The 18164-nt window shown below is 39.1% G+C and overlaps 1 protein-coding gene across 4 annotated transcripts in view; it reads right to left on the bottom strand.

Moving 5' to 3' along the window:
- Positions 1 to 18164, bottom strand: part of NPR3 (natriuretic peptide receptor 3) — a 76724-nt gene that overhangs the window by 30935 nt on the left and 27625 nt on the right. For all 4 annotated transcript variants that reach the window (XR_014491375.1, XR_014491376.1, XM_083354064.1 and 1 more), the window contains exon 3: positions 17587 to 17753. Coding sequence is in view for 2 of the 4 variants with exons in the window: in XM_083354064.1 (XP_083210190.1) it covers positions 17587 to 17753 (167 nt within the window). In the remaining 2 variants the exon portion in view is untranslated. The remainder of the gene's footprint in view (positions 1 to 17586; positions 17754 to 18164) is intronic.

Here is an 18164-nt window from a genome sequence, read left to right as displayed (position 1 = left end):
TCCTACATAGAGAAGGGGAATCAAAATATTTTCCAAAGCACCGAAAGGCAAGACAAGAAACAATGGTTGGAAACTAACCAAGGAGAGTACCAACCTAGAACTGAGGAGAAATTTCCTAACAGAATTAATCAGTGGGACAGCTTGCCTTCAGAAGTTGTGGGTGCTCCATCACTGGAGGCTTTCAAAAAGAGACTGGACAACCATCTATCTGAAATGACATAGGGTCTTCTGCTCAAGCAGGGAGTTGGACTAGAAGACCTTCATGGTTCCTTCCAACACTATTATGTTTTGTGTATCTCCAGTGGGAAGAAGCAAGCAAATTTTGAATTACTCCTGGCTGTCTTTCTTATGCAGATAATAATAGACATTCATCTTACTTCTCATTAATAATAGTATGTGCAGGATAAATGTAGAGCATATATCACAGTGACAAATGACTTACAAACGAGAATGCAAATTCCTTTCCGAACAAACAGAAGTGCTTATTAGCAACCCCCCCCCTTCACTGCATCCTTTTTTTTCAAATTGCTACATTCTTTTCAAAGGGTTTGGACAACCGTAAATGTCTGTAAAATCCTGGCAACAGTTACCTTGCCAACTTACCAAACAACCCGTAAATTTAATCCTCCACCCCAAATTCTTTCTATTGTCTTGCTGATGAAACCTGAATGGCCTCTTCTTCATCAGATTTAGGACCAGCTACAAAGTCAATGAAAGGTTTTGCCATGCAATGAATCTTTCTGTCTCCAGCAGAAATAAACTTTTGGGCTTCCCATCAGACATTCCACCTCTCCCTCTCTCTCTCTCTCTCTCTCTCTCTCTCTCTCTCTCAAGCTGGCATCATAAAGAGACAAAGAAAAGCCCAGGTCCTTTTATCAGGTCTATCAATAATAATCAGCCCCTTCTCTGTAGAAAAGAGGAACATGGAAGCAATGGCTGACTTCCTTCATTCACCTCAGGCCTCCTTGCTTCTTCCTGATCATAGAGATTTCGCTATGGGGAGGGAGAGGCATCTGAACTCCTGGGTGAATTCAGTTCCTTATCCTTGTTCTTCCCAAGCATCAGAACCCCAGATACCTTCAGCATCTCATGCAGTCTTATCAGCAACATCCTACACTTTTTTTGAATGATCAAATGGCAGTTTCATAAGCCAGCAATGGCTGACAGGGAAACCACTATGTCCACAGAGCTGTTCGATGTCTCTTGGTGTGTGCTAGGCAGTGCTTTTTTTGTAAAAGAAAAAGGTGCCGGTACTCACACGTCATACAAACCACCTTGCCTACCCTACAAGGTTCCATCCAAAAAAGGTGCCGGAACTCCGTTCTGAGCGTTCTATGAGAAAAAAAAAAAAAGCCCTGGTGCTAGGTTCTCTGCCACAACTTTCATTCTTTTAAAAATTACTTAAAAGATGAATGAAAGAGTCTTTAGCATCATCTTATTTACAAAAATACCTCTCAATGACATAAGGCCTGCCTAGAAATGATTCGTGTTTTTATTTTTTACAAAATGTGATAGGAGATTGCAGACTAACCCTTGTGTCGCTTAAAAGACAACATTTCATTACAAAATGAATACTATAAAGTGAAATATCAGTATTGGGTTTTTTTTAATTTTAGGTTACAATTTGTTCACTATGGCAAGTTATGTCTATATTACAATATAAACAGAACATCATTTGCTGCTCTGAATATTTATATTTCACTTGAGTAGTACTCAGTGGTGGGATTCAAATATGTGAACAACTGGTTCCCTGTAGGGATGCCACTTTTGGAAGTCCTTTCTGGGCCTGGGCAACAAAAAATTAGCTACGAGTTCAGTGGTGTGAACTGGCTGAATCCCACCACTGGTAGTACTCCATTTTCATGAGCATGGGACAAGGAAAATATAATTGGCAATGTAATCATCTGTTTCTACTGTAGTAAAAAGAAAAACTTCATACATCATCACAGGACCATGACACATACTAATGTACAAAATCTCCAAGGTAATTTGGACATCACTCTGGTAGTCCTTGACTTATGACAAAAACTGGGACCAGAATCTTAGTCATTGAGAAAGCAGTCGTCCACATCACTGTTCAATTCAATGACGGCAATGACTCCCAGTTGTAGTTGTTAAGTAATCTCCTGAGTCATTAAGTGGATGGAGCAAAAAGAGTTGCCGGCTGAAATATTACAGTTCGCCTCTGCTTGCAGCTTTCCCTGATGTCTTCCCCATTGATTTTCTGGGGAAGCTGGCAGAAAAAGTTGCAAATGGCAATCTCACGATCATGAGGCTCTCGACAATCAGTTGTACATGTAAGTTGGTTGCCAAGTGCCCAAATTGCAGTCATGTGACCAGGGGAAAAGAGGGCACAGCATGATGTTTTACAACGGCTGAAATTGCTTTTTGTAAGAGGTGATGCTCTTCCCTATTCACTGCACCCTCCTGAGCTTGCAGCTAACCCTGTTTGCCAAATGGATCAAATATACCTGTTGATGCCCATTTAGTGAAGGGAATTGATATTTGCATCTCTCATTCCTTTAGGCATATTAATTGGCTTCCTGCTTTAAAAGGAAGAGAGGACCATGCGTGAATGTATTTTCTGCATCTTGTTCAGCACATATTTGAATTTGGACACATACAGACTCTCTGACAGTCCAGCTGAGAGCCAGCAGTTCTCAACACAGAGAAGCCCGTTATAGAAACAATACAGAATTGCTCAACTTCAAGGCCAAGTTCACAAAAAGGATCTACTGAAGAAAGGCAATAGGTTTGAACTATCCAAGGTTATAAGAGGGAATTTGCACCTTCACTCTGATGGCTTCATTCCCATATGCATTAGAGGTTATTATCTAGAGATGCCATGTTATATGTCAGAGAGACTCCAGGTAGGTTCAAATCAAACTAAGTTGTGCAAAATCAAGTCTCCTAGAATTTCTTTCAAGGTCTGCCAGGCAGTCTAACAGAACTATTTGATTTAATGCCAAAACTCTATTTTATTCCAGAACAAAATATTGAAGGATCTTAATTCTTTTTTTCTTAGAGCTAGGTATCATTTTTCCCCACCTCTTTATTTCCTATCTCTTCCTTGAACTCAAAGAGAATTTAAGGCAATAGCTCCTGTGACTGTGGAGGAATCTGAATTGGAAGGACAAAAGAAGATTCAGCACACGGGTGGACAAGTAGTTGCTGTCACATATACTTTAAACACCATGTCTTTTATGATAATTTCATGCCAGTAGAGAGGAGGTGTACAAGCCCAGAAAAAAGTACGGGTCCTAGATGCAGACCCTCATGTGCATCACATTTTGATCTCTGTACATTCCCAATAATTTTATGAAAGGATTGTGTGCATCTTGATTTGTTTTCAATTTTGCTTCAAGGGTAATGAAGTAATCTTTGATTCTGTCTCTCAAGAATGACAAAGCTCTTTCCTCTCTCCCATAGAAATGTATCCTAAGAATCCAGGACTTTATGATCCTATGACTGTATGAATATACACATCTTTTCCTTTTGCTTTGTTGTAATTTCATCTGGAACATTCTGGCATGCTTTGGCCTCTCACTCATTACAGTATTTTTCAGTGGGTTGTAAGCAAAGTTCATACAGTACTGAAATCTCACTGCAGGGCTTCTTTCCAAGAACCGAAACGAATCCACCACTCGTCTAAGTACAAATTTCCAACTAGGTCAGAAGTAAACGCTGCAGGAATTAAATGCATGAATGCCATGGACAGTAACAAGCTTGTGTCTCTTCTAGTACTACAAAAGGCACAATTTTGATTGTATTGCATTGCCCATCTTGCCATTTCCGTAACTGGTAGATTATGCTGCAGAACAGATGTGGGCAAGGTCCAATGCTGCAAAGATATGCATGTTTTATAATCCTGAATTGATGGGTCCAAGCATAGACTGGTACAGAATGGTTCAACCACCACTCCTTTTTTTGTTTTTAAGTATAAGAAAGAAACTTTGAAATTAAAAACAATGATATGTCTTTCAGGTATGAACCAGTAACCTTCTATATCCAAGACAAAATGTGACTTATGACTGTTTTTCACATTTACGACCATTGCAGCATCCCCATGGATATGTGCTCAAAATTCAGATGCTTGACAACTGGTTCATATTTATGACGGCTGCAGTGTCCCAGGGTCGTGTGACTAACTTTTGTGACATTCTGACTAGCAGAGTCAATGGGGAAAGCCAGATTCACTTAACAACTATATTAGTAACTGAACAACTGTAGTGATTCACATAACAACTACGACAAGAAAGATCGTAAAAGGGTACAAAATTCACTTAACGACTGTCTCACTCAGCAACAGAAATGTTGGGGTCAATTGTGGTCGTAAGTCAAGGACTATCTGTAATAGCACAGTAAAGGTAGCTCTTAAAACTATTAAAGATTGTGGTCAGCACTGACTGAATTGAAGGGTGTTTCTGCCTTTGTAGAGTAGCTGGTGGATTGCTGGGATTAAACTGCAACAAACTGAAATGTGTATCCCAAAACAGACAGTTCAGCGCACTGAACAGAATATAACATGGGAAAGTGTATTTTTAGATGGAGCACAAAAACAAGCTATGATGACAATCCAGGGACTAGTTGATAATGATGTTGCCTATTTCTGTCCTCCAGAAACAGTCATCAGTCTATTCCCTTGAAAAGGCAACTGGCTAGTCTGGATAAGCCAGTTTTTATTTTAAAGTAATCAAAATATCCAAGGACAAAGAAACTCCAGTGGCTTATAGCAGAATACAAAAACAGTACAGCCACATTATTATTTTCTTCACTGCTGAAAAACATGCAATATCTCTTGTCAACAACAACTCTCCTGCTGATTTTAATGACCGCAGGGTCAAATCTCAAATTTATAATTATTAGTAGATTGGCTCACTCAGCAATACGTAAACTAGCATGAAAACTTCTTCTTTTCTTCATGAGTTTAAAGCTCATTTTGACTTGCTTCCTCCCCCTTCTCTTGCTCCCACTCGGAGACAATTAGAAAAAAGACTCCAGATAATGAATGGACCTATTCACTTGGACAAATTATCCCCTAGCAACAGCCTTTTTAAATTGTCTTTCTTTTTGCTTCTGATGCATTCAAATGAGGACACAAAGGTCTGCCTGTCATGAATCCTACTTAGACATTTGGGGGAAAGGCTAGCGCAGCACAACCCACTGAACAAGTTATGCTTTAGTGTCCTCTTTCAGTGGTTTTACTGATACCATTTCACCCTTATTTTGCAGCTCCCATCTCTAGACCGATCGAATTCCAATAAACTCTCTTTCTGAAGATGAGATGAGATGAGATAAGAAAAATAAAAGATAAAGGAAGTGGACAGTTTGGCATGAAAAATCACTGATCAGCTTATGACTTTGCTAATTTTGGTAGTCATCCATCCGACTGTCTTAGGCAGTTAAGCCATCGTTGCTTCAGAAAAGTGTCAGTTTTGTCCTCTTTCATGGTGGAATAGTTGGTTCATTATTATTATTATTATTTTAAAAATGAGGATCAGATATAAAATTATATATCATTATTTTGACTCACTATTTGAGGGAATAAAGAAATTTAATAAAAGGATGCTGTTCAGTGTCCCTGGCACTGAGGAAGAAGAATTGATCTTACCAACCAATGTATTCCTCCATCCAAAAAATAGTGTTAAATTAGTTAATTTAATGGCTTAGGACCGGGATACTTGCAGGATCATCTGCTGCCAGGAACAAATTCCCATCGCCCAGTACGCTCACACAGAGAAGGCCTCCTCAGGGTACTGTCGGCCAATTAATGTCGGCTGGCGACCCCCAGGGGGAGGGCCTTCTCTGTGGGAGCGCCAGCCCTGTGGAACCAGCTCCCCCCTGAGCTTCGGTCGGCCCAAAATCTCCGTCCTTTCGCCACGGCCTCAAAACACTCCTTTTCCACCTGGCTGACCTGGACTGACAGGGATTTTAATTATGTTTTTAATTTTTAACTCTAACTTTTAATTTCTTTTAATTTTAATTTTAATTTATTGTACAGAGGCCTTTAATTTTAATTTTTATCTTAACTTCTGTATTTATTATATGTTACTGTTGTTAGCCGCCCTGAGTCCTTTGGGAGATAGGGCGGCATATAAGTCCCAATAATAAATAAATAAAAATAAATAATTCCATTAGCTTTAAATGAGAAAGGAAAACAAGCTATGGATTGCCTGCTAACCTCAGAAGGCCAAATAGCCAAGGTCATAAAACCATCCCAGCACAGAATATTGAGTCATAAATAAAAGAACCATTTATTAAGTCCAACCCCTGAAACCAGTAACAGAGGTAGCATTAAAAACTTTGAAAAGTAAAGCCTAAGCCAATTTTCTGCAAAAGTTTAGAATTATTTAATAAAAAGCAGGCTGTGCCTGAACTTGAGCTGAAAAAACAACTTTGGCCAATCAGATATGACAGCATTTGTTTTTGCCCTGGGACGGCCTTACTGTTTATGCACATTGTTCCTTGTAAAATAAAAATAGGCAAGGGGATCCCAATAAACTGTTCCTTTGGTATTTATCACATTCTGGATACCAATTGTAAAAATACTTTTAATTTTAAAAAGGAGGGAGAGCTGGCAGGTTGCATGAAATGTATTTACAATACTTTTTCTGGACCCAGTATTGGTCCCACTGGCGCTCATAGAAAACAACAAATTACCAGTGAGTTTCAGCCAGCACTTTCTCGGCCTATGAAGAGAAACTATTAATAAATCCAATGATAAGAAGCTTCCTGAGCACGAGGACTTTTTTGCTTTGTGGATAATGGGGGTCATAAGACTTGGCTTGGCCATTATGGCAACTATTCTGTAAATAATTATAACAGAACAACAGAATAATTCTAGTCGAATCCCTGCTATACCATTTCAGACAAATGGTCACCCAATCTCTTCTTAAAAACGTCCAGTGATGGAGCATCTACAACTTCTGAAGGCAAGCCATTCCATTGATTAATTGTTCTACTATCAGGAAATTTCTCCTTATTTCTAGGTTGGTTCTCTTCTTGATTATCCCCCCAAGTATCCATTTTGTGACAGTTCTGATAGCATCTTCTCAAAGTTCTAAATATTCCAAAGATTGTCTACCCATGTTATTATAGACAATTTAATTGTGTTAGGAATAATGTTAAATTCAAAGGGTTCCCCCTTTTCAGTATTTATATGTATCTGCTAATACTCCCCAGGCCTTAAATTGTAGTGTTACATAAGGAACAAAAAATTTGGGGAAGTACTTTTACTTCTCAACAATGTAACTCATTGGTTCGGTTCATATAACATGTTTAATTCATCAAATTAATTAATCCATTTTCTATGTTCACGCCACATAATGAGCCATATTTATCAAATGGTTCATATAATATTAAAACTCCACTGGACTCAACATTTTATGCAGAAGCAACTGTTAGAGCAGTGATGGCGAACCTTTTAGAGACCGAGTGCCCAAACTGCAACCTAAAACCCACTTATGTATCATCGGGTGCCGGGTGGGGCATGGCCCATTGGGTGGGCGTGACCATGGTGGTAACAGCGGACTGGGTGGGACTAAAAAGTTCAATCAATCAATTCCAATTTTGCAAGAAATTTTTTCCCCACAAGAAGTTGAAATTGATTGATTGATTGAACCTTTTTTTTTTTTTGCACACGGCGGCGGAGGCCTAAAGAGAAAAGGTTTTATAAAACCCAGCTGAAGGCCTAGGACTGGGGCAACAGCACGCATGCCCACAGAGAAGGCTCTGCATGCCACCTGTGGCACGCGTGCCAGAGGTTCGCCACCATGGTGTTAGAGCCTTAAGTGATCAGGTTATCATGCTCAGTGGACCTAGCACTATATCTGGGGTGATTCAAATACCTTTCCAATATTTGATTTCATTTGCAGAAGACAAACGTGCATTATCCAAAGAAAGAAAGAAAGAAAGAAAGAAAGAAAGAAAGAAAGAAAGAAAGAAAGAAAGAAAGAAAGAAAGAAAGAAAGAAAGAAAGAAAGAAAGAAGATTCCAAAAGTGGACATTCTACATCTGCAATGTCTCTTTCAGCTCCTTCATATAAGAAGTAAAACAATTGGCTATTTCTGTTTCAATGAAAATCTGCTTGTTGTTGTATTTTCTATTCAGACAGCTCTTTAAATATATGGATTAAAAACTTCTCAAATTGTAATGGCACAATTAATATAAATAATCTGGAGGAAACCAGATTTAGTTTTGTTATCGTTCCCTTTCTCAGCAAAACAATAAGACCTTCTAAAACAAAAGTCATGCAACTTTGGCCAGATTCTTTAAATAAATGAAATCTCTATTATGAAACTGCCTTCTTGGGAATTAACTGTTGCACTACAAGTATGTATAACATTTGGTGCTAACTTTTTAAAATAGACAGCAATTTTAGGAGCGGACTAGAGTGGTACAACAATGGTTCATTATTAACTGATGAAAACGTAGATTGAGTTGTTAATTACAAAGGGTCTTAATGCAAAATACCTCTGAATAAGTAAATTAAGCAAAGAAAAGTAAACAACACTGTTACCGTAATTAATATTATCATCCAGAACATGAGACATTCATACACCTGTTCAACTTCCAATATGATATATGCTATCATCTGCTGACAGTGACACACTTCATCCTAAAGTAAAACCCAATGCACAATCCTAATGTAAACAAATGGAACAATTCTGACTTTAAAAACTGTAAACCCAGAATCAAATTTTCTAAAACACTGCTTCTAATTTTACTGGTCTTTTTGGAACAACAAAAATACAAAAATTAATTTCATTGCAGAAAAGCTGAGCTGGAATGAATGGCTACTTGCAGCATCCCATGGTTACATGACATTTTACGATTGTTTTACCAAAACCTGGGATTTGTTTCTGGTTTTCAATAAAAACAGGCATAATGTCCCCAATATTTGTTTTACAACTGTGGCATTTACTTAATGACCACTGCAAAAAAGGTTGTAAAATCTGGTCAGTCATAAGGGTGACCTCTTCATAACTGTTGTGGATTACCTGTATTCATTCTCATGAATGAAACCAAATGTAAATTTCTTATCATATTGGTAGACAATTTGCCAGTACAAGGCAAGCTGTATCGCAGCCTATGGCATGGTGAAGAGCAGTCTCTAGTATGGCCAATGGTGAGGGGTGCATCATCTACATAGCAAATCCTAATTCCTGGTTTATCTTTATCTAAATCTTCAGCATACACGAGACTGTGGTGAAGCTGCCATCATCTAAAGATGAAGTAGGGTCATAAGCAGAGAGGATAAAAGCCAGGAATCTTGTCTAAAAAAATCCCTTCAGGGAAGTAGATAAGAAGGAAACAAATTGATTGGGATCAAAGAAGAAATGTCTCCTGAAGCAGAGAAAGGAGGCTGGGCCTGAGCCAATGGAAAACACCCCAACCCAATCCACACGTACCACACTTGTGAATTTACGTAGTTACCAGTCTTTTGATTCAATAAAGGAAGGACTTTTGGGGAGAAAAGAGTTCCTGAAGCCCAGCCAGCCCAATCTTTGAGTTGAGTTGAGTTGTCCTGCATCCAAAACTGGGGTTCTAGTTAGTGACTGGCAGCCTGGTTGAGAAAGAGGTCTGTAAGTGCAGATTTCTGCACGTGTGTGTGTGTGTGTGTGTGTGTGTGTGTGTGTGCGAAAGAAAGAGCATAAATGTACATTTTAATCAGTAAAATTTTGCTGCTACTTTAGATTCATTGGATCTCCATGTATTCCAGAAAGACTTGATATAACTCAGTATTTGGTGGAAACTGAAAGTGTTCCTAATTATTTCCCAGACGTTGACCAGGACTTGTCTTTTCTGTTCTAGTTGCACATATCTGAAAAATCCAGCTGGAGAATAAGGAGGACTTACAAGATCTGCATGCCTCAACAGGCTGTGTGTGCATAAGTGGACTCAACTTGGGACTGTGTCTAACAGATGACTTCCAAATTCTTATTTTATTGTTCCCCACTACTACATGTATTTCAGTTATGGTATTTTCCTACTGCTTTGGCATGGTGAATCAGTCAAGTCAAAAGCTCTGCTAAAGCTGACATTTCTACCACCAATGGCTTCTGCAATTAAATAACAATAGTTTAGACCAAGGGTCTCCAACTCCAGGGCTGTAGCCCACTACAGGGTCTTGAGCAGTTCAGAACCAGACTGCAAAAAGGGTGGGTGAGCGCATGTGTGCATCCCCACTTGTGCAAGCAGGGGGCAAGTGCGTGTGCTCCGTTTGCGTGAGCAGTGGGCATGCTTGCTTGCCACTCATGCAAATGGAACGGTGCACGCTTCCTGCCACCCCGCAAACCATCCCCCCCTGCCCCCAAGCTGGTCCGCAAAGCCAGAAAGGTGGGGAATTCTGGTTTAGGCAACATATTTTACTCTGTGAACTCCAGAGAATTTCATACAGGTTGTCCTCGACTTACAATCATAGTCAAAACTGGAATTTTCATCATAAGTCATTGCAGTTGTATGTTGAGGCGTGCAGTGACTGCTTTTCTCAATAATTGCAATCCTGGAATTCCCAGATGAGATCATTAAGTGATCATGTGGGTTGTTAAGCAGAGAGTGGGGGTGCCTCAGAGATTTGGAAAAAGAACTTTCTGAACAATGGGGCCTGCTAGCAAGATAGTGCAAGGTGCACCAGACAGCAGCTGCAGAACAACACAAAGGTAAGTGAAGCCAGGTGTGCTGGGACAAAAAGTAGTTAAGGATCAAGTTGAGGCCTCCAGGACCCAGGCAGCTTTGGGCAGGTAAGATGTGGGGGAGAGACTGACAAGTAGGGACAGTTGCAGTGCCTCGGCAGCTGGTATAATGGCAGGCAGATTGTCAAGTGCCTGAATTTTGATCATGTGACTAAGGGGATGATGCATAATGTCAGGCAGGGGTCATAACTCTTCTTGTTCAGCACTGTTGTAATTTTGAACAACTGCTGAATCATCAGCCGTAATTTGAGAACTACCTGTATGATGTTTGAAAGAGTCCATACAGGTGGCTTGGGTTAAAGTCAGATGTCTCTACCCTTCTGGGAGAAGTTCCATTTTAAAACCAAGATTATACCTTTTAGGGTCAAGGCCCCCCCAAATGTAGGCACCAAGACATGGAAAAAGTGCCATAAATCAATTTCCCATGATTCTTTTCTCAGGATTCAAGACATAATAATAGAACACAGTACTCCTAAATGCAGTAACAACTTCCATCAACAATGTTTCTCTTTAATATTTTTCTGTTTTGAAATTATCTGATTTAGAAATCAAGCCCAGAAATGCAGTTTATTCTGAGGCACTTTTGATCATATCCCATCTCAAAAGGAAGGACCATTTCTGGTACCCTTCTGGGAATGCATTGATGCAGAAATACTTAAACTAAGAAATTGACAATTACAGGTAGTCCTTGAGGTATGACTGTAATGGTGACTGCCCATTACAGTCATAACTGTAGTAAGGTGTGATGGTAATAAAGCAAGCCAATCACATGACTGATGTAATTTTATCACCCTTTTGTGATGGCTGTTAAGCAAACACCATGGTCATAAAGCAAATCCATGGTTCGCTGTCTGCCAGTTTTGCTGAAAACCAGATGTAAATGTCAGTTTTCAGCCTTGGTGGAGCAGTGGGCTAATGCCTCCTTAAGTAACACCAGCTGCCTGCAATTAGTGCAGGTTCGCATCCCACCAGGCTCAAGGTTGACTCAGCCTTCCATCCTTCCGAGGTAGGTAAAATGAGGACCCAGATTGTTGGGGGCAATTAAGCTGACTTTGTAATAATGCCGCTTGGGGTGTGTGTGTTTGTGAAAGCCCTAATAAGCAGGCATATACATAGAATGAAGGCTACTGCTAAGCTTGTAAGCCGCCCTGAGTCTTCGGAGAAGGGCGGGATATAAATGGAATTTTTTAAAAAATTGTCATAAAACAAAGTCAGGTGATCAGAAGGATGCCATAAATGTAAGTCAACTACCATGTGCCCAAAGTGTTCTCGTGTGATTGTGGGGAGGGAAGGTCTGACTCCCAAAACTTTAAATCCAAATTGTAACTACCTCCAGATAGGTCCATTGTAACTCTGACCAGTAGCTAAGTGACCGGTCATAAGTCAAAGACTACTTGTAATCTCTCTAGTAAAATCCATTTCAGTCTTGCACACATTCAGTCAATTTTGCAAGTCTACTACGCACATCTATAAGCAAAGATTCCATCATCTACTCGTAGATGCTCTTCAGGGGTTATGGGCCACAGTTCCCATAGTTTCTTGCTACTAGCTGGGTCTCATAGGAGCTATTAAATTTGGAGACAGAGCAAGATAAAGTTAATAGTTTCAACAATTTGAGCAGAATGAGGAAATGAGATTCGCCTTATGAGATGGGGTTTGTCTGTCATAAACATTGGGGAGCCAGACGGATAAAGACCACCCCCCCCAGTTTATTTTGTAAGCTGATATTTATAACATGAATAAAGTTCAATGTTCATCTTCTGTCTACTCTTAGTTGACTGACAAAGCAGGGATAACATGGGGAGATTGATACAAGTAGCCTCCTTCACAAGGAGCTAAAAACAGGTATCTACTCTAATTGCAGCCGAGATTGGCTTTACATTTGCTTAACATAGGAATACAGTGTTCCTATTCTGCATACAAGCAAAGAACGTTCTGAGAGCTGTGCCAGTAAGAAAAACATTTTAATGTCAAGATTTGACTACCCCACAATCTGTGGTCTGATGAAAGAGTAATAATAAGGTATTGGCCAAATAGCTATATTTGTGGGGGGAAAAAAACCTTGATTTTTCTTTAGAAGGCACAGTGGCAATTGACAAGGATTGCCCTCTTAGGGATCTCGGTTAAATTGACCTCAGTATTCCAAATCAAACAGTTTAAATCTGACACCAAGCCTTCTAATCACACTTATTTAAATGACAGTTTGTGGGAACTGTTTTTAGAATCAAGGTGAGGCTTGTTAATTATTTGTTTGTACCATAGTAATTTGTTTGTGTCCTGCCTTGACCTAATTACTTTCATCCCTTGTTTCATGTCCCTTGAGGGCTATAACTTGGAGACCAAGAGCCTTTATACTGTATTCCAGCCCAGAGTCATTTCATTATGAGAGAGGTGACAAAAAATTATATACATACAGTACATACATGCCTTTCCTCAATCTGGTCTTACATTAGATGTCTTGGAACTTTAACCTAAGTCAAAGAATAAAGTGGGTAGGATTTCTGGGAACTTTGGTTTTAACGCACCTGGAAGACTTCAACTGAAGGAATGCTGCAGTGTAGATATTTAAAGTATTAACATGGTTATTGACATACATGTAGTTAATAGTTTAGCCATAATAGTTATTTTGCTCAGTGTGTACTTACAACATAGCATAATGGAGCTGAAAACAAAATTATATACAACATAAACCAGCATCGCAAAAAATATAATAACGTATTATATTATTTAATATAATAAACAATTTTAATGCTAGTGGAGCTACACAGTCCTAGGCTTGTGACCACAGGTGGTACCTACACCTGGTTCCAAACTCCCAATAGCCACCTCCCTTCTGTGGTCACGTGACTGCATTTTAGGTGCTTGGCATTTTCAGCCATTTTCAGCATCTTGTGGCCAGATAATTTCACAATATTTTTTGCTGAACACCAGCATTTACTTCTGTTTTCCATCAAAACCAGCCCATAGTGAACCACTGGTCTGCTTAACTATGTTTTTTGCTTAATGATTGCAGCATTTGCTGAACAGCTGCTGCAAAAAAGGTCATAAAATTAGGTTGATGAAGGGACGGCCCATTTTATGATTGTCATGACTTATGGCCGTGATGGGCAGGCCTGATTACAATCATAGACTGAGGCCTATCTGTATTATAAATTTACAGCACTGTACAATAGATGGGCTTTCACTGCTTTATAAATGAAGGCAACTATATGTGTCCCTGGATAATGTTGCAGGATAATATTCACTGCTTTAATCCGAATTGTTAGATGTGGGATTCCAAACTGCCATCTTTTTCTTTCTGTAAAAAATTATAGGTAGATTCATTTCAAGCCTTTTCCTACCAGTTTGGTATTTAAACTAGATACTAATAGCAGTTAGAAAGACAAGATCTAATTGAAGCCCAATTTTTAAGAAGCACGTCCTAAGTGGCCAGTTCTGTCTCTATACAAATACCAATGTCTCTGGCTGAGAATCAGGAAAAAAACCCTTTTTCTTGTTTGCTAAGAAAGAGTCAGGATTAAGAGTCACAGTTCAGGGTGTGTGTGCATGTGTGTAGCCTTTAGATTCTCTTTTGATGCTAATTTAAATCCAGGTTGTTTTATGGCAGATTTGAAAGATTACAAGTGAAAATATTTCGGATTTGAGCAGCATCAGAAATGCTTAGACATACTGTGTCAGAGTAATCTTTTGTGTAGTCTGCATAAGGTGGTTTTTACTTTCAAGCAATTTCTTCAATTATCTGCAAATGAAAGACTTTGGCTGACATAAAATTTTACACCTGAAGAAGCTCCAAGGAGATTATATTCATGGGGAAAGTGAAATAACAGGGACTACATCTCAACACTTTGGAATAGGCAAAAACTCTGATACAGAGGTTGTTTTAAAATCTTAGCCACCTTCTCTGTCATACAGCCTATTTGGGAGATCAAATACAAAGCCAAGGAAAATCACATAATTGTCTTCTAGTAGCAAAAATGGACAACAGGTTATTTATTGAAGTATTCTTTAAACTGTTTACTGATTATGTGACTTCAAGTCAGTGTCACTTCTTAACAACCACATTAACAGAATTTGTTCAGGACAATCTGATTCTTTAGATCTTCAAATGATGCACCCATTGTCACTGTTATTGAGTCAATTATTTACTAAATGATTATCTAAAATATATTATCTAAAATATAAGAAAGGCTGAGCGCCAAAGAATTGAGGCCTTTGAACTATGGTGCTGGAGAAGACTCCTGCGTGTCCCTTGGACTGCAAGGCAATCAAACTGGTCAGTCCGAGAGGAGATCAACCCTGACTGCTCTTTAGAAGGCCAGATCCTGAAGTTGAAACTCAAATACTTTGGCCACCTAATGAGAAGGAAGGAGTCACTGGAGAAGAGCCTAATGCTGGGAAAGGTGGAGGGCAAGAGAAGAAGAGGACGACAGAGAATGAGGTGGCTGGATGGAGTCACTGAAGCAGTAGGCGTGAGCTTAAATGGACTCCAGAAGATGGTAGACAGGAAGGCCTGGAGGAACGTTGTCCATGGGGTCGCGATGGGTCGGACACGACTTTGCAACTAACAACAACAACAACAACATATATTTATCATACATGGATGTCAGTTATTATATTTTATTGTACTTCACTACTGAGTAATAATAAAATACATTTAAATCCATAAATATGAACCTACCATCCTTATTCTTGTATCTGGTTAAATATAAGCCATAGGGGCTCAGATTATAGGAGCTGGTCCAAAGAATGAAGGGGTATGAAGGGACGTAGCTTCACAAAGCAAGTCAAACAGTAAGTTACCCAATATATGATGCTCTAGTTTCATGAACACAAGAGAAGCCCCAATAATAGAAGCTATTGTAGAAGCTATTAAATGGTGGAAACATCTAGTTGAATTTGGGCTCATAACCCCACTATAATCAGGTAAAGTTAGCACTTGTGTAAGAACTTCCAAGTAATTCTAAAATTGTAAGATAGGCAGAAACATCCCCAAAGAAGGAAACAGTAAATAACTTCTATATCGACGCTAAGAAAACTATTGGATGCAAACATCACATCACCTGGAATTCAGCTTGACTTCAAATAGATTTCCCTTTTTCACACCATATGAGGACAATCCGGAAATAAACCTCCATTTGGTTATCAATGACAGACACTCGCAGATACAGAACTTTTATTATACACATTAGAAAACTACATTACATTACTTTTCCACATTACTTTTCCATTCAAATTGAGGTACTTGTTATAACGTCTTACAAGGTTTGAAATTCCTTGGTAGTAGTCGCTCGGTGCCTAATCTGGGCTATGGGGGGGAGTGATCAAAAACATCTCTACAGAACTGCTTCAAGTTCTTGGGTGCGTCTAGCTGTGTGCAGGTGAGCATTATCGTGAACTGACACCACACCGGAAGTGGTGCCATAGAAAATCCCGCCAAATGTGAAGATGCCAAAGGAGTACTGCTAGTGAAGTTCATGGGGCATGGTTTGACCATCAATTCAGATGTCTACTGTGAAACGTTACGAAAACTCAGACGAGCCATCCATAACAAGCGTCGGGGCATGCTGACTTCCAGTGTGGTGTTAGTTCCAGTGTGGTGTTGGCTCCACCGCATATTCTGCATGGCCCTCTTAAGTAAGTGATTCTAAGTCATGCATTTGGCTTCCCAATTTTTTGCTTTGAGTTCCCAACAGCCAACTCCTATTGACTTCCTACATATTGTATTACGTTAAGGCATGGCTAACGTATCTATGGAGATTCTCAGTCATCCAGGTCATGGTTGTCGCAAAGGGTAATTGGATTTTCTGTTTTTTTTCTTGAAGACATTTCACTTCTCATCCAAAACGCTTCATTGCTTCCATCATCCAAAAAGCTTCATCCAGAACTAATGAAGCTTTTTGGATGAGAAGCAAAATGTCTTCAAGGAAAACAAAGAAAGTCCAGTTGCCTTTTGAAAAAGCATCTTTGAGACATGGTTAACAGGAATACATCACAACTATCTCAGTTCATGCAACATATTAAAACACAAACCAGCAAATCACACTGTAACTTAGCATGATGCATGAACTCACCACTGTCTTCCTGGAGAGAACAGTTCTTCCCTACTACTAAATATAATTAGATAGTTATATTTATAGAATCTACTTTATTGTTTATTGCTGAGATCCATCAACCAGTACCTGGTCCTAAAGCCACACTCTAAAAGTGTTTGATTTAAATCTGTGTACAGAAGATCAGAACTAATTGGAACTCATGTTCCATTTACATAAAAATCCATTCATGGTTACCTCAAGTTTCATTTAAAAAAACACAAACATTACAATGATAATGTAAATGAAGAGAAAACGTTTTGTTGCTTCTCTTTCAAAAGCACTAGAAGTTATAAATCTCTTTCAACTCATTGCAAACCACCCATGCATCTCCCTTGGACCTAGCACATTTGAGATAATTTTCTCTCCTATCTTTTAAGTTCCGGCACAAGTTCTTGTGTGACAACTGAGAAGTCTGCAGGTGTATTTGGAGACACGTGTCCCAGGTAATTTCGTAATATTGGAGTAAAAAGAAAACAAAGAGCGAAATGCAACTAGAAAAGCGCTATGAGTTATGGACTCTATCCTTTCCCGACTTCGTACCTTAGAAGTCACACTTCTAGAAAAAAAATAAAAGCAAAGTTTATTTATTTATTTATTTTTATGCTACCCATTTCACCGATAACAGTAGCTCTATTGAAAATGACTGTGAACAAACAGCAATTTTCTACAGCAAGTAAATGGGAATACTAATAGAAGTAGGCTTTAATTCAGTTTAGAAAAGACCACAATGTCGCCCCTGATTTATTTCAAGTAGTATTTTAGAGATGCTAAATTCTTGATGCTCTTAATCAGGTACTTACATAATCACCACGATGGATTCCTTGTTTCTGAACAGAACTTTTCACTTCCATAGAAAACTTTTCAAACTCGGGTTTCAATGTTCTCAGTAGTGTGACTGTCTGGAGGGATGAGTATGCTTGCTTTGCTTCAAGATCATATTTGTCTCCTCTCCTCCATGAACCATTCCCTAAGGGAGAAATAAAAATATTTACAATTCCAAACCAGGGACTATAAAGAGCTTGTTTTCCTCTGGCTGTATTTTCCCATGTGTTGCTTTGCTTAGCAAGAAGTACCTGATAACACAATGCATATTGGGCAATGCTAGGAGACTCATTTCAAATTAAAGCTTAAATTTGCTCCAAGTGAGTCGCCACAGGCTATAAAGTAGATGGGATCACTTCAGGGTCCCCAAACAGCATTCTCTGCAGCCACACAGAGAATCCATTTACAAAAAGACCTTCTGCACAAATAAACTCTAGAATACAGGTAGCCCTTGGTTTATAACCAAAATTGGGGCTAGAATTTCCCTTGCTAATCAAGGCAACTATTAAGGGAATCATGCCAATTTTATTCAGCCCTTTTTAGCCACAGTTGTTAA

Source organism: Vipera ursinii (assembly GCF_947247035.1).
Source record: "Vipera ursinii genome assembly, chromosome: 2".
In the NCBI taxonomy this organism is placed as follows: domain Eukaryota; kingdom Metazoa; phylum Chordata; class Lepidosauria; order Squamata; family Viperidae; genus Vipera; species Vipera ursinii.
Note: the sequence above shows the minus strand (reverse complement) of the source record. Positions and strands in the feature narration are given on the sequence as shown.